Here is a 23,508-nt window from a genome sequence, read left to right as displayed (position 1 = left end):
GCATGGAGTCTGCTTAAGACTCCCTCTCCCTCTGCCGCTCCTCCCTGTGCACTTTGCTCTCTCTCTCTCTCTCTAATAAATTAAAAAATAGGGGCACCTGGGTGGCTCAGTCAGTTAAGCATCCAACTCTTGATTTTGGCTCAGGTCATAATCTCAGGGTTGTGGGATCAAGCCCCATGTCAGCTCCGTGCTGGGTATAGTGCCTGCGTAAGATTCTCTCCCTCTATTCCTCTCTCCCCCTCTACACAAACAAACTGATGATTAGAATTGAAATTTGTCAGATTTCAATTCATAATTAGTTTGGTCTAGAGTAGCTGGACTCATTCTTCCCTCTACTGCTTTTCTCTCCAGGGTTTGTTCCTGTCTGGCTGGTACCTACAGAGAAGTACAGCTCTGGGTCATCCTTTCTGTTTCCTTTGGAGGAAGAAGACAAAGCTTTAACTTCTCACCTTGACACTTCCAGACAATTTTCCAAAACAACTCAATCTCTGCCACTTACAGTAACTGCAGCCACAGTGGCTGCTAAGGGAAGGATATGGGGAAGGGCAGGGAAAAGCCTCGCTTACATCCTATCTCTTGGCCCCCCTGGCAATTCATTCAACAAATATCTCCCCCATACCAACGATATGCTCAGTGGTGACACAATGGGGAGGCAAAATGTCCCATGGTCCATGACTAGGTTATACTTACAGAATATTAGAGGTCTCAGGATGTCACTAAGGAGATGACCAAATGAATAAAGGTAAAGTTAAAACCACAAAAAAAAAGCTTCAAAGGGAAGGTCTGTGAAAGCATAAAACAGGGGCCATGACCTATTCTCTAACTATTTCCCTGAGACATCCAAGTAAAGATCTGAAGGATGAGCAGGAGTTAATTAGGCCAAAAGGGAGTGAGGGGGCATTCCAGGCAGAGAGAACAGCAGGAACAAGGGCCTGTCAGAGGAAGCAGGGTGTGTTTTGGACCCCGTGAAGCAGAGCAGTGAGACTGAAGTAGAGAGAGCAGAAGGTTGTGGGGAGAGGCCACACCACAAGGGGTTTTGCCGGCCACATTAAGGACTGGTCTTTATCCAAGAGTGCCACAAAGTCGTGGAGATATATAAAGATGGAGAGACGGCAGTGCCATGTGGTCAGATTTTTTTTTTTTAAGGTCAGTCACTCTGGCCACTTTGTGGAGATTGGATTGGGTGGTGTGAGTGACTATCCACAGTTAGAAGGCTACTGTAATTATCCAGGTGAGACACAATGGTAGCCTGAACAGGGTGGTGGTAGGAGAAATGGAAAGACATGGACGTATTCAAAATATAATCTGGAGATAAAACTGACAGGTGTGGATATGGGATAAGAGAGAAGAGGTATCAAGAAGCACTTCCAGGTTCTGACTTAGGGAGTGGGGTGGATGGTCGTGCCATTCAACAGGACAGGTTATATTGAAGAGAAGCTGGTTTTGGGAGGAAGATCGAAAGTCCAGCTGGGCCTGAGATGCCTGGAAGACACTCAAATGGACAGGAGAAGTTGACAGCAAGATAGACAGGACTAGAGCCCAGTGGAAAGGTTTGTTGATATGGATTTCGGGGTCATCAGTGAGTGGAGGACAACAGAAGCCATAGGTGTGGGTGAGATTGCTTAGGGAGAAACAGAATGTGCCTGGAGAAACAGCAATATTCCAGAGCTGGATAGAGGATAAGCAAACTAGAATGACCAGAAAGAGGGGGGTGGTGGAAACCAGGACAGTATGGAATGCCATGGAATTCAAGGGTTTCAAGAGTGACAAAGACACTAATAATAAATGATAACATCTATTAAATCCTAATTATGGCCAGGTACTGAGCGAAGGGCTTTGAATACATGATCAAATTTAATCAGCATCACAACCTTTTGAAGTGGGAAGCATTTCACTTCCCCTTTTCTAGATGAAGAAACTGTGGCAAAGAAACTCAAGGTCAGCTGACTCAAGATAAACTGGGATGAAAACCCAAGCAGTCTGACTCCAAACTCATTCACTTGTCTCTACTACCTCTAGTGCAATTTGAGAGGTCATAAAAGATGAAGCCTGAAGAATGGCCAGTGGATGGACCGATGTGGCTGTCCCCGGGAAACTTACTAAGGGAACGCTGTTTCAGGGGAATGAGAATGGAAGCCAGACTAGAGCCCATTATTAGACATGCTCCACATTATTACCTGTTTTTCAGCTGTCTGAGGGAGCCAGTTAGGAGACCAGGCCACTAGGTTAAATCCGTATCCCCAACAGCATCTAATTCGGTGCCTTTAATATAGCAAATGATGCTCAAAATTGTATGTAAGAAGCACAAAGTTGCCATGTGCTGCTTGCTGCTAACCCTTTACATCATACCATCCTCAAGTTTTCAGTGTGTGTTCTTATCCATCACCTTTTTTATTTTAATTAATTAATTAATTTGACAGAGAGACACAGTGAGAGAGGGAACACAAGCAGGGGGAGTGGGAGAGATTTCTTTCTTTCTTTCTTTCTTTCTTTCTTTCTTCTTTCTTTGACAGAGAGACACAGCAAGAGAGGGAACACAAGCAGGGGGAGTGGGAGAGAGAGAAGCAGGCTCCCCGCTGAGCAGGGAGCCCGATGAGGGGCTCGATCCCAGAACCCTGGGATCATGACCTGAGCCGAAGGCAGACACTTAACGACTGAGCCACCCAGGCGCCCCTCCATCACCTCTTTGATCCTCACAACTACTTCGTGAGGTGGATTACTTTTACCACATCTTTTTTTTTTAATTTTTTTAAATTTATTTTATTTATTTATTTATTTGTCAGAGAGAGAGAGAGAGCACAAGCAGGGGGAGCAGCAGAGGGAGAGGGAGAAGCAGGCTCCTCACTGAGCAAGGAGCCCGATGCGGGACTTGATCCCAGGACCTTGGGATCATGACCTGAGCTGAAGGCAGACGCTTAACGATTGAGCCACCCAGGCATCCCACATCTTTTTTTTTTTAACTTAAAAAATATATATTTTATTTATTTATTTGACAGAGACAGAGAGCACAAGCAGGGGGAGCAGCAGAGGGAGAGGGAGAAGCAGGTTCCCCGCTGAGCAGAGAGCCCGCCATGGGGCTCAATCACAGGACCCTGGGAGTGTGACCTATGCTGAAGGCAGACACTTAACCGACTGAGCCATTCAGGTGCACCTACTTTTACTACATCTTATAGATGAGAAACTGAAGCTCATGATGAGAAAGGAAATTGCCCACAGTTACACAGCCAGACTGGCTCAGCTAAGACTCAAATCCAGCTCTTCTGACTCCAAGTCTATTATTCTTTCTGGGGAGTCCCAGTGGAAAGAGGACCCTCTTCAGAGCCAGGGAGACTTGAGTTCAAATGTATGTGACCCTAAGCAAGTTCTTCTACCTTTCTGGACCTTGCTGTTTTCATGTAAAATGGGGTTGTAGGGTTATTGTAAGGGTTGAATCAGATAATCTAAGCAAAACTCCCAATACAATGCTTAATAAATATCTGTTGTCTATACCTGGCCCCACCCTACCCCCCTTCATCTCTGCACCAAACAGCGGCTGTGGGGCTTCTCTGGGATCTTCGTTCTCTCTTCCCAAGGAACAGAGCAGTATTAAGGCATGTTGAAGGTCACATAATGTTGCTATATACTAGAAGTCCCACTCTGTGTTCATGCTGGACTCCCTTGTGCGGGCAGAGGAAGGCCCAGGTGTTTGTCCTCTGTCAGGCACGCCCCAGCCCCGTTTAACTGCCAGCCTTAATGAGTTGCTGGCTGGCTGTTTCCTTAGAGATAAACTAGACAAATAAGCAAACTAAAATCAAAGGCTTGGGTCCATAAATGCAGCAGCAACATCAACGTTATAACAGCAGAGGGCAGGGTTGCTCCACAGACTCCCATGCCAGCAGCCAGCGACCCAGGAGAAATGTAACAGCACTTTTGACACCTGAGAGTTCATAAAGCCTTTAAACCAATACCCTTCAGTGTTATCTGACACCACCAGTGTGTGGCAGGCGGGATGAGTGTTCTTACTCTGAAGCTACAGAAGAGGAAACTGAGCTTCAGGGAGGTTAAATGACATGACCATGTTCAGGAATGCAAAGAGACTCTTGTAAGCAAGGAGTCACGATTTGGGTTCAAATCTCAGCTATGCTACTTACCAGCTCTGTGACTGTGAGCAAGTAAACTTCATTTCTATATGTGTAAAATAGGTATGACCAGTACTATAGTTATTATATTGTTATAAGAATTAAGTTAGATGGAGCTCCTGGGTGGCTCAGTCAGTTAAGTATCTGACTCTTGCTTGGTTTTGGCTCAGGTCATGATCTCATGGGTTGTGAGATGGAGCCCCACATCAGGCTCCCCGCTGAGCTTCTCCCTCTCCCTCTCCTTCTGCCCCGCTGTCTCTTTCTCTCTCTGAAATAAATAAATCAGTCTTTAAAAAAAAAGAATTAAGTTAGATGATACAAATATGAAATGCTTAGGATGGTGTCTGGTACATAGTAAACACTCAATAAACGGTAGCTCTTACTATAATTATGATGCGCTGCACTTGTTAAGGTGGGGGTGTGGGTGAGAAAACGAGCATGGCTTTTAGCATCACAGAAGCTATCCTGTTGTCATCCAGCCCATTACACCACAGTCTCTGGCTGCTATGTGTACAATTTCTTCACTCGCCTATCCTGAAGGCACAAATTTAGCAGAAATGGTCTGTTACCTGATAGAGTGACAACAGCTTTATATTTGTATTATTTCTTTTCCAGAGCATAGGCATTAGAAATCACTTCTCAAAAGAGAAAGCTCAAAGAGTCTATGTTCGTGATCCCGGGAAAAGAGGCCCTGAAGAGTTCCCAGGAGCCTTAAGTATGGTGATTTTTTCCCCCTCTGATAATGCCCTTAGGAACCAGGTCAAGCAAGAGAGTCCCAGGTAAGGGCGAAAAAGACGAACTAATAGAGGCAGTTTTCCCTCTTTCCACAACCCCTCCTCCTTGGCTAAGCACTTCTGATGAGGGCGAAAGGACAATCATCAGAAAACTTGTCAAGGTTCTTTGGTTTTCCAACATGCCAAGTCACCATAAAACATGCCAGCTCCATACTTTAACCTCAGCTACAAGCAACATGCAGTCTGGCTGCTTTCCTGGCCTCCTCCATGGAGAGGGAAGCCAGTTCCAGAGAGCTTCAGAGAGAATGGCCCTAATTCTAGAACCAGTGGCACTGCTAGAGACCAAATAGGCCTGTTGGGAAGTCTGAGGAGAGGAAGCAGGAGGGCTACTCAGACAAGTGTCCAGGATCAGAAGGATCCTGGCCAGGCGCCCAATTGCACCAAACTAAGCTACTTCCAGGAGGTTTGTCAGCTGGCCTCTGCTATACAGTCCCAGGTTCCAGCCTTCAGTGACTTCCTATTGTCCCAGGCACTTGAGAATCTGGCAGAAGTCTATCAGAGGCAGGATTACGGATGTGGCTGCAGATGGGGGGATGGGGTAATGTAAGGAGAAGGCAAAGGGAGGAGAGTTTGGGCCAAACCCCAGCAATTTCTCCATTGAATATCCAGCTCCACCCTGTGACTAGGAAAACAAAGGTGTGGGGGAAGGGGAAAAGAAAAGTCATTTCCTTTATTGTAACTAACTCAACTGAGTAAGAGCAAGGCTGGAAGGGAGTCATGAAGAATGAATTTCTTTGGGTAGCATGAGAGAGGGTCCTGCTTTCAGCAGGCCTGTGCCTAGACACCTGAATTCATCAGAGAATTTAAAAGACCATTCAGGCTGATGCCCCATGCTCCTTATAACCAGGTTACTTCTGTACTTCTGGGGTCAGATACAGTTGTTCCCAGCCCTGAAGATCTTCCTTCAACCTGGGCAAAAGTCAGCTGGCTCCAAAGCAGCCAGTCTCCCCAGGGCAAATTACTAGGCTCCATCTGAGGACTTCATGTCATCCAGCTTTCGTGGGAAAGCTCAGGAGTCAGGAAATGTGCTCCTTCAATAGAGCTGGATCAGAGAGACTATGTCCTTGAGACAAGGCTGTAAATAGGAGACATACCCCAGATGCTCTACTTCCCCCACAGGCGTGATCTTTGGTGTAACTGTGCCAGGGTAGTTCAAGGTTAACCTTAATCTCTGAGGCTCCACATTAGAACACCAATGGGTGTGTATTAAGAGAAAGAAATGCATGCACGTAGGTGTATAGAGACATACAATATAATATAAAGTGACAGCTACTGAATATTAGGGGTATTCTATGTGTCAGATGCTATACTGAGCACTTTATATAGGTTATCACATTTAATCCTCCCCGACAACCTGTGGGATGAGTACTTATCCCCATTTTACAGATGAGGTGCCTAAAGCTCAGGGCAGTCACCCAAGAACAGTTAATAAATTGCAAAGCCAGGATTTGAAACCAGACAGTCTCATTCCAGAGTCTGCACTCATCCACCATGATAACGTGCCTTACTTCTTTCTGAGCATGTATATATGTGTATGTTTTCCTCTCTACCACCCCAATCTGACACACGCACACGCACACACAAATATGTTCCCTAACAAGCTAACATCTGATCGGACCCACAAATGACCTAAGACTTCAGTTCTAAGGTCAGCTCTGGTCATCCATGACCTGTCTTTGTAACTCTTTTTGTCTTTTTGGTTTCAGGCCTCTCAACAGTGATATGAAGGGTTATATCACACAATAGGTGGTCCCTTCTGGTTCTGAACTTCTTTAGTGTTAGGAGAATCCAGAAATTCCAAAAATTAGCTTGTTCTACTCTATCCTGCTTATTTTGGATAGAAAATATTAACACAAATAGGAAAACAGCAGGAATAAATATGACCATATGGGTTAGGTGCCAAGGCGAGCCTTGGTCTAGCAACTCATTAGGATTCACTTCACCTCTAAATGAAAGGGCTAGCCAAAGGCTTTGTCTGTAGGTCCCTTATAGCTCTGACACTCTGTTCCAATCCTTAATAAGAATCAACTTCCCTTGGGACACCTGGGGTGCTCAGTTGGTTAAGCCTCTCCCTTAGGCTCAGGTCATGATCCCAGGGTCCTGGGATTGAGGCATCGGGCTCCTTGCTCAGCTGGGAGCCCGTTTCTCCCTCTGCCTGGTGCTCCCCCTGCTTGTGCACGCTCTCTCTCTCTCTCTGACAAATAAAATCTTAAAAAAAAAAAAAAAGAATCAACTTCCCTGAGGGTAAAAGGAAGAGCTAAGGCAATTAGATCCACAGAGAAGACTGGAGAGCTCTGAGTTAGAGCTCAAAGGGCAGAAAAATGCTAGTTCCTCTCCAGCTCTTCCAGAGGCCAGAGCTCTCCAGGACAACCCCCCACATGGTTCCCGGGTGGAGGCAAGTGCTTAAAGGTCAATTAAATTACTTGATATCAGCACGGGGGATGCTTTGCAACACGAGCTGTGTGTGGGAGCTGGAATCTAGAGCACATGGTGCCTGTCTACAGTCTGTCTCATTCTCAAGATGTGAGCACCAGCCCTACCACTTCAGACCACGGGGGCACACATGCCCACCCAGCCTGCAATGTGGAATGACTGTAGGCCAGGCACTGTTTTATGTTCTGGAGAATGCAGACAAGCTCCCACTCTTGAAGATTCCAATCTCACAGGGGAAAGAAATAACCCTTCAGTGGGTGCCTATCATGAGCTGGGCCCTTGGCATATATGATTTCATTTGATCTTAACGAGTCTATGAGATAAATTTTTAACATCTGTGTTTTCCTGATGAGGAAACTGAGTCTCAGACAACAGGAACAAATCCAACTTTAAAGTCTCTGTTGTTATTTTTAAGAAACTGAGCTGCCTTCAAACAATCTAAGAGCTAAAATAAAATTAGATAACAAAAAGCAAGAAACTAGGGAAGCATCCTGTGGTGAAGGGCTGGCTCTGCCAACTGCACTAAAAACAACCCTTAAGGCACCTGCATAATCAGTAGTGTAGCTGCGGGAAAGTCATTCTTTCTGGGTCTCAGTTTCCTCATCTGTAAAATGAGGGTGGTGCTGAGACACCCCAGAAAGGGCTGCTCCCATCCCTTCACCCTACTTCTAGCTGTACCTGGCCCATTTGTGGCTCTTTCACTTTCACACCAGATATTGGCTCATGTGCTCTTCCTTGGCACATCCCTCCCCCTCCCCTCAACCCACACCAAAATGGGAACTGTCAAGTCAGAAACTTCTGTATTTTCCAGAACATGAAGGAGTGGCTGGCCTGTAGGACACTGACAAAGACAGGAGGACAAACCCACTTACCGGAAGCAAGAGCTGTGCCAGGCTTCGTTGACAGTCCTGTACCGCCTCTGGCTTGGAGCGACATGGTCCCCACAGCCCCGACACTTCCAGGTATCTTCCCCTGCACACGAAACCAGGGAGTTTAGAGGCCCAAAGTAGCAGGATGTACAGGGACGGGACTCCTACCGTGCAGAATTAGACTGAGTTAACGGACCTATAATGAAAGGGCTGGCCAGTGCTCTGATAAATGCACAATTCCCTCCTCCACAAGATCTCTGGTAAGCACTTATCCAGCTTGCTCATCTCCCCAGGGACAGGGAATTCATGGCCTCAAAAGTTGAGTCTCATTCCATTTTTTAGAAATGGTTCTGATTGTTCCTTTTTCCAATGAAACAAAACCTGCCTTTCCCTAGAATTTCAGCCCTTGCTTATTATAGCTCTGAGTAGATGAAATGAACAAGGTCTCTTTCTTTTCAGGGTCAGCCCTTCCTATGACTATTCCCAGGAAGCACCCAGAAAAACTTCTCTGGGTTGAACGTGTTATTGCCTTTTCCTATTCCTCAAAAGCCCTCGTTGTATAGATATTCCATCACTGAGTGCAAGAGCTCATTCATTCAACCAACATCATGGCCCATGGGACCTCTCCAAGCTCTATGTTGGAGACTGCTGGATAACATCATCTCTGCTCTTGGGGCGCCTGGGTGGCTCAGTCATTGGGCGTCTGCCTTCGGCTCAGGCCATGATCCCAGGGTCCTGGGATTGAACCCCATATGGGGCTCCCTGCTCAGCGGGAAGCCTGCTTCTCCCTCTCCCACTCCCCCTGCTTGTGTTTCCTCTCTCGCTGTCTCTCTGTCAAAAAATAAATAAAATCTTTAAAAAAACAAAAACATCATCTCTGCTCTTCAAGGAGCAAATCCACTGAAAAAGAATCCTTCTTCCATGTTGTAATTTTTCCCTTAGATGTTATTTCAGAGTTAGAAGCAAAATGCTATTTTGGTTCGGAGAAAGAAGTTATGGGTATAGAAGGGAAAGAACATTTAATGAACACCTCCTATATACCAAGGCTTGTGCTAGTGCTTTCAGAGACCCAATCGCATGTAATTCTCAAAACAATCATGTGAAACAGGTATTAAATTCATTTAAGGGGTGGGAGAACTGAAACCCGGGGCTAGGGGGTGTCAGGCCAAGCAGCAGATTCAGCATTCCAACTCAGGCCCAACTCATCCTGAAGTCCATGCTCTCTCCACTCACTCCACCACGTTGATTCCTGCTCATTCCACTTAGGGAAGTCAGGAAAGTCTTTGTAAGGGAAGCTAATACTTGAGCTAAACCTTGAAGGATGGGGAAGATTTGCCAGAGGCTGAGAAAGGATGGGGAAGGGCTGTGTAGGCTGAGAGATTAGCATAGGCAATAACACAGAGTGAATCCATGTCCCTCCAAAAGGGACAAAACACAACACTCCTGCTGTGGCTTAGATGCCAACTTCTTGAAATAAAGAAGGCAGCTGAGATCAAGCTGTGGTACCTGACTCAGCCCTAGAAAGCAGGACAAGGTTGTTACAAGACTCCCTTGTACGCTCCGTGTATGCAGCTTTGTTCTCTCTGGGTAACTCCAGACTGCCACAGGCACAGTGACAGTCACTGAACCCTGTTTCACAGGCACAGGGGTCATGAATAGACAATGCACAGCTCCGGACACTTCAAGATTGCTTAGCAGCATTCTGGGGCAGCCAGGACACAGGCAGCTGTCCTCATACCCCAGAGGAGAGTTAAACAAGAAGGCTTTAAAACCTTGACCCACCTGCTCCTCTCCTCCAGTTCCACAGTGATAGGAGAGATCACCACATGAATCTAAAAATTCTCGGACTCTCAAGAGGGGCCTTTTTGATTTTTTAGGTGGTAGTGACCCAGAGAATGCGCTATTATCCTCACAAACCCCAAGGCACAAAGTCTGAGAAACTTATTCAAATTGGGTTATGGATAGTGGGCAAGCAATGAATTAGTAAGGTTTTCTTTTCTTTTTAAAGATTATTTATTGGGTGCCTGGGTGGCTCAGTCGTTAAGCGTCTGCCTTTGGCTCAGGTCATGATCCCAGAGTCCTGGGATCGAGTCCCACATTGGGCTCCCTGCTTGGCAGGAAGCCTGCTTCTCCCTCTCCCACTCCCCCTGCTTGTGTTCCTGCTCTCACTACCTCTCTCTCTGTCAAATAAATAAATAAAATCTTAAAAAAAAAAAAAAAGATATTTATTTGAGAGAGAGAGCAGAGTGATAGAGAGAGAACACAAGTGGTATGGGGAGGGACAGAGAGAGAGGGAGAAGCAGACTCCCCTGCTGAGCAGGGAGCCCGATGCAGGGCTCAATCCCAGGACCCTGGGATCATGACCTGAGCCAAAGGCAGACACTTAACCGACTGAGTCACCCAGGCGCCCCCATAAGGTTTTCAATGAAGACAGACATCCAAGTGAATCTGCCAGGTTTGAAACATTTTTGGAACTCTTAAAGGGAAGGGCTTTTAGGTCAGTTTTTGAACTGCTGTGTCCTATCCCCAGCAAATCTCATTATTTTAAGCCACATCTTGTTTCTTATTTTTACTTTTTAACCCAAAGGAATGGTCTCTAAATTGACCACCCACTTACTCAACAATTCAGCATCTTGGCCCTCAATAACTTCTGGCTGTTTACAAAATTCAAAAATAATCAGGACTTTCCACTATGAGGATACTCAAGATGACTTGTTATTGACACACCCTCCAGAGCCTGCCCTTTCTCCAGTCTTGATAAACCCAAAGCCATCCGATCAACACTTATTTAGCACCTGCTCTGTGCTAGGCTCTAGAGGTACAAAATCAAGAGCCCTACTCCCTTCTCTCATATCCACCTGGTTCCACCTTCCAAATGTCTCTCCAATCCTTCCCTGTCCTTCACCACAGCCTGAGTTCAGATCTTTGGCTTCTTTTCCCAGTCTTAACTGGCTTCCCCAGACTCCCCAGTGTCTACAGAAGCAAGGCTCAACTGTTTAGCATGGCACTCCTAGATTCTATCCTATCCCATCTCTCAGAAGATGTGCACTTTCCGTTATCTCTACCACTACTCCCTTCTCCACTGGCTCCTTCCAATTACCATTTACATTAGTTCAAGTCTTTCCCATTAAAAAAAAAACCTGGACCCTGTTTTCTGCTCCAGCTACCACCCTTCTTCCCTTCACAGCCACACATATTAAAAAGTTATCTACACATCACTGCCCTCATTTCCTCACTTCCTTGACCTCCACCCCCACCATTTCTCTGAAACTGTCTCACCAAGGGCCAAAGTGACCGCTTATTGCTAAATTCAACGGACACACCTTAGTCATTCTTGCAGCAAATATTAATTCCATGCCAACTATGTGTCTAACACGGTTCTGGGGAAAGAGCAGCAAATGAGAAAGAGATTTAACCTAGATATATTTTTTAAAGATTTTATTTATTTTTTTTTGACAGAGAGAGAGAGAGAACATAAGGAGGGGAAATGGCAGGCAGAGGGAGAGGGAGAAGCAGGCTCCCCACTGAGCAGAGAGCCCGACGTAGGGCTCAATTCCAGGACCCTGGGATCATGGCCTGAGCCGAAGGCAGATGCTTAGACCGACTGAGCCACCCAGGTGCCCCAGATTTAACATAGATATGAAACAATAATATAATGGGGGCAAGTGGTATGAAGGAGAAATCAAGTTCATAACTAGGAAAATGGGGGTGGGGAAGGGCAAACAAGTATTCCTTAAGGAAATAATTTTCAAGCTTAGCTCTGAAGGACAAATATGAATTAACCAGGCAAAGAGGAGGAGGGAAGGATAACACTGGAGACTGGGGTGGGGTGAGGGGGAAGACATGTGCAAAGGTCCGGAGGTAGGAATGCAAACTCCTCACACATCATTAAAGTCGGCTATTGTCAGCTCCAAAGGACTAGGGGAACCAAGACAGGTCCCTGGTCTACTGTAGTCCTTCAGCAAACATTTATTAAAGGAATGAATGGCCCTCTACAAGGTGGCCCCAAAGAACTTTATTTCTCATCATCTGTTACAAAGAGATGCTTTAATCACATCTTGATCTATTTTCTGTTTCTGCTGCACACATTCATCTTCTTGCATCCTGACATTCACGTCTCAAGCTATTCTGTGTATAAGATACTTTACCACCTTTTTTTTTAACATAATTTTTAAAAAAGATTTTATTTATTTATTTGATAAAGAGAGACAGCGAGAGAGGGAACACAAGCAGGGGGAGTGGGAGAGGGAGAAGCAGGCTTCCCGCCGAGCAGGGAGCCCGATTCGGGGCTCGATTCCAGGACCCTGGGATCATGACCTGAGCCGAAGGCAGACGCTTAATGACTGAGCCACCCAGGCACCCCTACCACCTTTTTCCTTAATCGAACTTCTATCCTTCTTTGATGGTCCCCCAGAGGGGGACTTTTTTCACTTTGTCTATACCTGCTTTACATCATTAGTTTTGTAATTATAGTTCATTATGTTTCTATTTCCTTCAGTCCCTCCCTCTCTGTGTCCCCCATCCCCACTCCTAGATCTAAAGGACAAAGACTGCATCTTGATCATCTTCAAATCTCCAGAGCCTAGCATGAAACCTGATGCAGAAGAGACACTCCTTTGTGTGGCAAATCCAACTGAAAAGTTGGATCCAACTGTCAACTATGAAGGTAATCTCCAAAGATAAGCTCCAACGGTCAGCAGGAATGATTCCATTGAATAAGGGTTCAGGCTCTCAGGATGACTACCTATGGGTAAAGTCACATGTAGATGCACAGGCCTCAGTTTATCTGTTGAGCATTCACACTGTTTTTCAGTTAAGTACCTGAGCAAGAATATTCATCCAAAGCTTTCAGCTTCTCAAGCCCAGATACTCTTCAAAAGAAAACTCTTGGCTTCTTCAGCTCCCTACAGCCCTGAAAGTTGATGATCCTAACTCTCTTACAACTTTTTTTTTTTTTTTAAAGTAGGCTCTGCACCCAACGTGGGACTCAAACTCACAACCCCAAGATCAAGAGTCGCATGTTTCCCCAGCTGAGCCAGCCAGGGGCCCCAACTCTTTTACAACCTTTATTCTAAGGAATGCAAGAGAAATATAATAATACAAAGTCCTGGAGATTTCTGTGAGGCCCAATGAAAGACCAATCCAGAGTCCAGTCTGCCTGGGAAATATTTCATCTAGGAAAATACCTCATTGTACCAGGACCTTCACCCTCTACCTCTGTAGTGTTTACTTCTCATATTTGCAGACTTATCAACAGTGCCTACTAATTGTCAGAGGCCAGAAAGGGAGTTTGATTAAGTAAATGTCCCCAGCGGCCTCAAAACAATAAGTGGTCCTTATTAAGTGTTTAATAATCAGAAAACTGCTTTTACAGTTATTACCGGAATCTGTTGCTTTAAAGAAGTTGTAAATGTGCAATGCAAAGAGGGGAGAATTACAACAAATGGCTCATTACAAAGATTCTCACCTTCAGGATCTTTTGAATCCTGGCATAAGATATATTTAGTTAAAATATATATATATTCAGTTTATACACACTTCTGTCTCCCAACTTAATAATTGGTGACATGGCCCTCAAATAATCCCTGAATCCACTGGGGTAGGGAGTAGGATGACAGGATGGTAAGGCTGGAAGGGCTTTTAAAAATCATCTACTCTAGGGGCACCTGGGTGGCTCAGTCGTTAAGCGTCTGCCTTCGGCTCAGGTCATGATCCCAGGGTCCTGGGATCGAGCCCCGCATCGGGCTCCCTGCTCTGCGGGAAGCCTGCTTCTCCCTCTCCCACTACCCCTGCTTGTGTTCCTGCTCTCGCTGTGTCTGTCTCTGTCAAATAAATAAATAAAATCTTAAAAAAAAAAAAACTTAAAAAAAAAAATCATCTACTCTAGTCCAGTCCTTTTATTTTTCTTAAAGAAAAATGGGCCTGAAGAAGGAGACTCAGGTTGCCTAACCATCAGAAAGCTAGTCCAGGAGGGGCTCAAACCCAAGTTCTGAAACTACCAGACCAGTTGCATTTTTATTATCATATGCAGCCTCAGACAAGTTAGGACTTGCTTAAGACTACACAGTTATTCAGTGGAAGGGCTCAGCCTGGTACCGCAGCTCTGCCTGTGCATTTCTCACAAGACACTAATGTTCACCTTAATCTTGGTCTAAGAGCTGGGTTTCTGTAAACCAGTCCTTTTCAGACTTCAAAGTGGTGAGAAATTTCCAGGCACTGAAAGCTCAGGAGACCATAAAGCCTAGCCTGAACCAACATGCACAGATCCTTTCATTTGAGAAAAATCTTTGATGCTTCTCATGTTCCACTAGACAATGAGAACCAGGAACAAAACCCAGCCAATTCAGTGCAGCACAAAACAACTAGTACGGTAACTGCTGTGCACCCTGGGAACTGGCGGGTCAGGTGTATAAATCCCACTTGTCCCAGGATAAAGCAGGAAGCAGAGGGGCAGGGCAGCAACTGGTAGGGAACAGCCAAGAGAGAAAAGATCACACCTTAATGAAGTGAGTACCAATAAGACTTAACAGTATGATTAACATTCCTCTAGATACTCTCCCTTGTATCCCAAAGGGTTTTCCTCCTCACTAGCTTACCAAATACTACCAAGGGGAGTGTAAAAAAAGATTAGATGATTTTTAAAGGAGCTTCTGGACTTCTGTGAACCTTATATTCTTCCTTCCTAAGAGGAGGGATCAAATTATTCCTTCTAGCTCTGCATCGGCGACACCAAACCAGGGGCCTCTCATTTTTCAGGTTAAGGCACATACACAGACATCTCAGAAGGTTTCATTCTTGATGTTGTTCCCATCTGCCTTTTATTTTATTAGGAAAACTTTGTAAGGGTCAAGCAGAAGAGCTGGAGCTAGACCTAGGTTTGAAACCTGTTTCTGCGTCCATGGGCAAATTATTTAATCTCTCTGAACTTGTCCCTTAATCTTTAAAAAGAGGATAACCACCTACCTTACAGGATTACCAAGAAGATTAAGAGAAATAACTTAATGTATGTGAAAATACCTCCTGCAGTGCCTGGCACTTAGTTGGCAACTGAAAGCTTTTCTTTTTTCTTTCACGTATATCTAGAGGGTTGGCTAGGGAAAAGGTTGAGTTGAATTACACTAACCTCTAAAATCTGAAGGGAATGTTTTCAAAACAAATTCAGCGAATGTTTTCTATATGCCCATGTGCAAGACAAAGACTAGGTCATGAACTTCTGGGGCCCTTGGTGAGTAGTCATGAAGTGTAAGAGACAAGGATGTGTATAGAAATAACACATGTCAGAGAGGGACAAACCAGGTGCTGAGAGCAGGGCAAACTTGGTAAAGTAATAAGATACTTGGTAGAGAAACAAATGAGACAGATGGTTCCTGTGGCTTTCGAGCGTTCAGGTTCTCCCTTCCAACCATAAGTCTACTTAACTGTGAATGAATAGGCATTTTCTTATCTGGGGGAAGGCATTTTCTTATCAGAGAACTGGTTAACCAGTTAATATATTCCCAAACCGCATTTCTCTACCCATTGTCAATGATACGGGAAAAAAACCCAACTACTTTGATCCTTATAATATGACAGTGGTGTCCTAAGCACCATGCGAGCATGAATTAATAGAATATAAAGATCCTGTAAGACGAAGACAGACTATTACTGTTCCCATTTTATGAAGACGAAGCTGAAATGCTCAACTAACAAGTGTTAGAGCTGGGTTTAGACCACAGGTCTGCTAACTCCAAAGTTTATGTCTTTAACTATATTTTAGATTTTCTTTCCTAGAAAAAAGAAATTACAGGCAGAAAGACTTGACAATAAAATGCCAGGGTGGATGCTCAAGGTATACTCTAATAGAACTAGGCAATGGTTTCATGTTCTAGCTCCCGCTGGGTACAGATTAATAGGTAAAAGAGTCTAATTCTTGTTCCTATATAAACAAAGGTCAAGAGTGAGAAGGATGATAGGCTTGTAAAAGAATGCTAGAGCTCCAGGTCCTCTCACTGAAATGCCAAAGTGATGCTGCACCCCTTCTAACATGCCCCTGAACCCTAGCCCTTTCCAGATTTGCACTGATCAAAAGCCAGCCCTGCAATGGGAATAAGCTCAGCCTCCAGAAGACACAGAAAACCCACCAGGAATGTGGAAAGCCTAATACAGCCCCTTGAACATGATAGATTTCTTTTCAGCTCTAAAACTTTGTGGTCCTTAAAAAAAAAACACACACACACAAAAAAAAACTGTGGTCCTCTCGGACCCTATGTCGCTCCCTCCATCCCATATCCACGGCCATCCAAGTTACCCTGCCCTGCCCAACGTGAGGTAATTCCTGTGGTCCGTGCCTTCTTCCCCATTCCTATCATTAACACTTCAGCTCAGGGCCCACTGTACCCACCCCCAAATTAGTGCCTTCCTCACCCTTGCCCAATCCATCATGCCCACAAAGGCCAGATTGATAGTCAAAAATAAAATACATCATGACTCTCCCTGCCTCTAAACCTATGGTCTCTACTGTAGACTGAAAAATTCCACAAGTCTAGCATTAAACCCTACACGGTCTGGCTTTACCTACCATCTCAGCTTTATCTTTCACTTCCTATAATTCCCCTATTTGTGCATTCTTGCCTCTACCACACATATCAATTCACCATCCTTTGTGAAAACCTTGAAACTTGCCCAGCTATGCATCCTACTTCCAGTTTCTTCCCTACCAGGATATCATACCCCACCCCACCCCCCATACCACTTTTAATCCACCTAAGACTTCTCAAATTTTACCTCAAATTTTGGTCAGCATTTCCTGACCAAATCTGGTAGCCACCCTGGACAACTTGCTGTTCTTCAGAATGCCAAGCACATTCCTGGCTCAGGGCCTTTGCTCATTCCCTTTTATTCCCTCTGCCTAAAATGTTATTTCCCCAGATATCCAAATGGCTCACTCCCTTGCTTCATTTCTCTGTTTAGATGTCATTAATCAGGGAGGCTTCCTTGACCTCCCACTGTCCCTATGACTTTATCCTATTTTATTTCTCTTCAGGGCACTTATCCCTGATGTTTGATATTCATATATTTACATATTGTCTATCTCTCCTACCATACACTCCATTAGGGAAGGGATTTGGTCTGTTTTGTTTCCTGTTGTATCCGCCAGGGCATAGAAGTGCTTGGCACATAGTATGAACTCAATATATATTTGTTGGAATGGATGTATGAAGAGAGCTCTCCCCTACCTTTGAAATTCTATAATGTTATCACATACAGGCCTTCTAATAGTTTGTTTTGATTTGCCCTTTTTTTCCCCTTAATTCCTCTCAATAGACAGTGAATCTCTCAAAGGGACAAACCACGTATTATTCATTTCCACAAATATTTACTAAGGACTTTTTGTGTGCCAGACTCTATATCTCAAGCAGCCTGGAATATCAGAAAGAGCACTGGAGGAGAAATCCTAGGTTAGTCCTGGCTCTACCATTAGTTGAATGACCCTTGACGAATCCATTTTTCTCCCTAGGTTTCTTCATATGTAAAATAAGGAGAGTTACATTATCTCAAGCTCTCTTCTGGCTCTAGCATCTGTTAAAATTTTTAAGAGGTAGAACTTGGCCCAGCCCAGTGCCTTAGACATCACAGGTACTCAGTAAATATTTGCTTTCTTTGTTGTTGATTCTCCTGTTACACAGGAATCTGAGTTGTCTTGGAACAGTTTGGACAGAACAAGTAAAAGTTTAAGCCCCACTTCCTTCTCTGACTCCAAGGGACAACTTCATTCTGGTGTTTGTGATAATAAAGGATTCTGGTGTTTGTGAGAGGGTAAAGCACTGAATTTGAAGTTGGAAAATACGAACTCTGACCACTGCCATTTACTTGGCTACAGAACCTTGAACAAGTCATTTCTGAGTCCGAGTCTCCCCAGACATAAAAAAAGCCATATTGGCCTACTCTCAACTCTTCAAAGTCACCTTTTTATGCTGTTCCATCTACTTGGAATGTTCTTTGCCCTTTCTTTGATGCACTAATTTCTACTTATCCTCAAGGACCTAAATACATTTGCTTTTTTAAGGAAAAGTATCCTCTATTCACTCTCCCCCCCCCCACACACACTCTTACAGCACTTACCTCCATTGTTTATCTCAATTATTATAGCATTTATCTCCATTGTTACCTCAATTATTTACTCTCTGTCTCTAGAACTGTAACCACCACAAAGGCAAGGACTGTGTCCATTTTGTTCATCATTATACTACTCAGTGCTTGGTTAAGTTTGTGGCACAGAAGTATCCAACAAATATTTTTATGGACAAATGTCTAAACTAATGCACCTAGACACTTTAATACCTCTAGAAAGCTTTTTGGTTCATTCAGAGAATCTAATAAACACTACTACACTCTAAGATCTTTTACAAGTTTCTGTGAATCAAGGTTCAAAACAGGGAATTTATGTACACAAAGGTTAGAAAAAGTCACTGGAAATCATTTGAGCTGAAGAACTCTGGAAGCTAAAAAAAATCAGAGAAAGGGACAGGGAACATTTATACCCCTAGCCCTCCTTCTCCAGAAGCCTATTATCAAGAATGGGGAGAAAAATCCCATGCTTCCATGGTGAGGAAGTGACCCATGTGTGGCCTGGTCCTTGTATTCAGGATGGAGGAAGTGACTGTCCACAGGCTGAAATCCAGGAAGTTGGGGCAGATATCCAAGACAGCCTCCCTCCTCCACCAATCCCTCCTGCCACCTCTAGAAAGCTTCTGGACGTTGACCCTGGTCGACCTAGAGGCCGGGCCACCCACACAGGTGGCCGGGAAACATAGTCAACAGATAGTCCTGGTGCAGGGAGGACAGGCCAGGAAGGCAGGAAGCTGCAGGGTGGTGTGTGAAGTGACTGGGAAGAGACTGCAGGTCTGGCTAACCTAACCCTAAAACTACCCTTCACCTCTGGACATTTCTCTCTTGTCTCAGAGAAGCCAAGGGAGGACCTAGCTCCCATGGAGGGCCCAGAACCCCGCGGGGCCTACCTTCCCCAGGAAGAATGCTCCAATCTCTCCCTAACCCCTAATCCGTGTCCTAAACTCCAAGGGAGCCCACACTCCGGGTTCCTGCAAAGAGCCCTAAGACCAGGGCATCACAGGCACCAAGATATCCGCGAGAAGCCTTGGATCCGGTCAGAGAAGTCATACTATCCCCCACTTTCCACAGAAAACCGAGAACCCAGGGTAACTCTCTATCCCTTTATTTTTGCCCCGAACCCTGAGGATCCCGCTCTCCCCATATTCCACATATCCCTCATTCCAAGGGAACCCAGGCCCCCAGCTTTCTTAAAATGAGTTTTAATTTGAGGGCCTGTGGTCACCAGATCCACAAAAAAAGCTGGCCCCCTGACAGAGCCTGCATCCCTTCCTCCAGGGACCTCAACTCTCAGAAAACTGCCCAAACCGCCTGCTCCTCGGAGCCTTCTGTCTCCGGTCCCCCAATTCCCGAAGCTCCACAACCTCCTCGAGGAGCGTTGTGCTCCCCCCCCCGCCAATTCTCCTGCTAAGGAGCGGGAACCCACGGGAGTCCACTCAGCCCGAAACCCCCGAGGCTGCCAGGTCCCCTCAGGCGTCTTGGGCCGGGCTTCCGAGATAACGGCGGGACAGGACGGGGAGGCCCTTCCTTACCCGCCTGCGCGGCCATGGTCCCGGGGACGCGGAAATAGGGAGGTGGCGGGGACCGCAGCAGCTCCTCTCAGGTCCCGCTGCCAGCCGCCTCAGGCGCGGGAGGACCTCAGCCCCGGGCGCAAGCGGGATGTACCGCCTACGGCGCCCGGAGAGGACCAAATCGCACCTGGCACCGGGGCCCGCCCGCCGACGCCCCGCCCCGCCGACGCCCCGCCCCCGGGCCAGGCCCCGCCCCTTGGCTCGGGCTCTGTGGGGGCCCTGGCGCCTCCTACTGCGAGCGGCGCGGAGCTGGTAAAGGTGGTTGTGCGCAGCCGTGAGGTGGCTTGTCAGGAGAGTCCTCGGGACAACCTGGAGGTCTCAACAGAGGACCCTCAGCCCATTTTACAGATGCGGGCAGCTGAGGACCCGAGGGAACAAGTTTGACTACCTCGAAATGGCTCAGCTCATTAGAAGCAGAAGTGAGATGGGAACCCAGGTCTCCTAACTCCCAGGCAAAAGCTCTTTCCAGTAGAGTGTTTGGGATCAAGAATATGAATATGAAGGGGTGCCTGACTGGCTCAGTCAGTAGAGCATGTGACTCTTGATCTCAGGGTTGTAAATTCGTTGGGTGTAGAGATTGCTTAAAAATAAAAATCTTAAAAAAAATGAATATGGAGAAGCTACCCCACAAAACTTTGGGGATTGAGGGTGGACTCTTCTTAGAAGCTTCCAGCTCAGAGAAGCCACTTATCTGCACCACTGAGTAAGCTGGCACTCAGTAGATAATCTCTAGGTCAAAAATGGTATGAAGGTGGTGCAACCACATTCCAGAGGCAGATCCTTCTTGAAGCCAAATAGGTATATAAATGAATCCCAGCACACCAGATCTTCCAATTTTTCAAGACAAGCCAAAACTCCAGGTATTTAGGTGAATTTTCCTACTTTTTAAATGTTGGTAACATTCAGAAATTTTAAAAATGCCATGTAGACCAAAGGAAACACTTGTGGAGTGAGTTTGCCCTGCTGGCTCCTCTTTGTGGAGGAGAAAGCACTGGACAAGGAGTTAGAATAGCTGACTGGCTCCTGGCAGCTGTTAGTTGGCTGAGGGGCCTTGAAAACCACTTCGCTTCACTGGGCTTGGGAGGGAATTGGGGCCCTCCACGTGACAAAGGGTGGGCTACATCAGCTGGACCTGCGGTCCCTCCCGTTTGATTCTCTGGTGCTGGGTATTTGGCAACTGTCATTTCCTTAGACTGGATTTAGGTCATGGGAAAAGTGTCCAAATGACCAGGAAGAGGCAGGGATGGGGCCCAAGGAAATGGGTCATGATGCCCCCACCAAGGACAAAGTTCAATCCTGCTGCATCTGGTTCCAGTAAGCAAAGGTGAGCACAATTCTTTCTTCCGGCCCTCTGTAATCCAAACCGGATGCAGGTCAGTTGGTTCTCCTCTGGTTGTGTCAGGTGGCTCCTGAAGTCCTGAGTGTGGAGAAAGTGCTGAGGGGGTGGGGGAGGGGATGTGCCCGACTTCCTTTAATTCCTGGGAACCCTCCAGTGGTTGGTTTTACAGTTTGAGGAAGTCTCTGGTCTGATTATAGTAACCACAGGATTGTGTGTTGAATTAAAGTGACAGGGATCCAGGGAACTCTGACAAGCCACCTTGTGGCTAGCAAAAAGGAAGCAGGGATTTTATTCACCCTGCACATGCAAAGAAGGAAGCAGGGATTTTATTCACCCTGCACATGCAAAGAAGTTATGCTGTATTTTCCCAGGTTCATGGGCACTGGCAGCCTTGGAACCAAGACCCCTGTTTGTCTTCCCTTTCCTCTGCCCCACAGCAAGGCACCCAGGTCTGTCTCTTCTCCGTCTTCTCTCTCATTCCACTTCCTTCCCACCTCCAGCCTCCTGGTGTTCACTAGCAGTGAGTGGGGGGATAACCAATTCCCCCAAGTTCCCTCCAGAGGGGAAGTTTAGGTATTCCTTGAGAAATACAAATTGAAATGTAAAGAAAGAAAATAGCAATCTACAGAAATGGTATAACGAAGAGATACTATTCCAATATAGATCCAAAGAATAGTGTAAGATCACTTGTGAATGCGAGGGGGACTTCTGGAGGACAGAAAAGTCCTGGGTAAGATGTGGGTTTCTAGTGTCCAAGTCACCTGTTCACAGTTTGATTACCTGACCATAATTTGGTCAGTCTCTGAGGCCAGATCCTGCTGACTGACTCACAATCAACTCTTTGGACCTATAGAAATGAGAACCTGGACATTGAAAACCACCTTAAGGTTCAGACTCTGCCTCTCAAAAATCTTCAACAGTTCCTGGTTGCCAACAAAATAATAAAGGCCAAACCAGGCCCTCATGAGCGAACTACATCTCATTTTGCAGCCTTCTCTCCCTATTCCCTTCACTCCAGGACTCTTTTTCCTGAATACATTCTGCCCTTGTACCACTCTGCTATTCCTATAACCCCTCCATGTTCTCTGTAATTTTGTTGTCCTATTCTACCCAGAAATGCACTCGTTTCTAAATGCTTAACACATCATTTTTAATCATATCATTTTGCAAACCCTGTAAATTAATTGAAATCCGCACTGATAGGATAGCCATTAGCCACATGTGGCTATTTAAGTTAAAATGAAACAGAACTGAAAATTAAGTTCCTCAGTCCAGGGGCCATGTTTCATGTGCTTGCTAGCTACATGTGCCTAGTGGTTACTATGTTGGAGAGTGCAGATAGAGAACATCTCCATCATGACAGAAAATTCTGTTGGACGGTGCTGTTTTAGACAATGATTAGTAAGGGCTGTTAACATCACAAAGAGGGACTACCAGGCATTATGTGCCTCCTGAAATGATACAACAAGAAGTATACACTACCATTTATGACATAGTTATACCAAAAAACCAAGCCTGAATCTGGTCACGCTTCTGGATCTAACAACCAATTTACGGGAAATACAAGAGTAGGAGGAGCTTATTAACACCACAGTGATGCATACAGCAAAACTGAAGCTGTGGGAAACTCAACAGGACAAATGAACTGGTTTCTTTAACAGATAAAGTGCAAGAGAAAGAAAAGAGGAACCTATGGATGTAACAGACTTAAGAGAAATCCAATAGCAAGGTATGGATCTGATTTGGATCTCAGTGCAAGTAAACTGAACAAAAAAGTTGAGAGAACTAGGAAGATTTGAGCAATGATTGGATATATGATGACGTTAAGGAATTATTAATTTTTTAAGGTACATTAAATACCATTTGGATATGTTTTAAAAAATCCTTACCATTGAGATGCATATTTAAAATACTTAATAGAGGGGCGCCAGGGTGACTCAGTCGTTAAGGATTTCCTTCTAAATAGTCCAGGCAGGAGAGAGGAAGCAGTGTGAGGGTGGGGATGAAACAGGATTGGACACAAGTTGATTGTTGGGGTTGGGTCATTGGTACATAGAGGCTTTACTGTCCTATTCTACTTCAGTGTATGTTTTGTTTTCCATTCCTTATTGGGCTCAGTTCTGGGAAATCCCTCACCTTTGCATTTCCTACCAAATCTTGGTCCTATTCAACTTCATAACTCCTAGGTCAAAGTGGAAGAGAGGGAGAAAAGAGACCTTTTCAGAGGGATGACCTGTAGCTCTGGTGTGCTGGGGAGCCTGAGGCTGGGCAAGGTTT

General features: G+C 45.4%; 1 protein-coding gene across 3 annotated transcripts in view; it reads right to left on the bottom strand.

The window, feature by feature from the left end:
* The window catches only part of LIMK2 (LIM domain kinase 2), a 57,901-nt gene extending 37,890 nt beyond the window's left edge, over positions 1-20,011 (bottom strand). For all 3 annotated transcript variants that reach the window (XM_032395004.1, XM_032395003.1, XM_032395007.1), the window contains exons 1-2: positions 19,854-20,011; positions 8,218-8,317 (exon numbers count right to left, since the gene is read on the bottom strand). In XM_032395004.1, the coding sequence (XP_032250895.1) occupies positions 8,218-8,317; positions 19,854-19,869 (116 nt within the window). In that variant the 5' untranslated portion in view covers positions 19,870-20,011. The remainder of the gene's footprint in view (positions 1-8,217; positions 8,318-19,853) is intronic.
* Between the last annotated feature and the right edge of the window lie 3,497 nt (positions 20,012-23,508).

This window comes from Phoca vitulina, unplaced genomic scaffold, assembly GCF_004348235.1.
Source record: "Phoca vitulina isolate PV1807 unplaced genomic scaffold, GSC_HSeal_1.0 scaffold82, whole genome shotgun sequence".
Lineage (NCBI taxonomy): Eukaryota > Metazoa > Chordata > Mammalia > Carnivora > Phocidae > Phoca > Phoca vitulina.
This window is presented reverse-complemented; position numbering and strand designations above follow the sequence as displayed.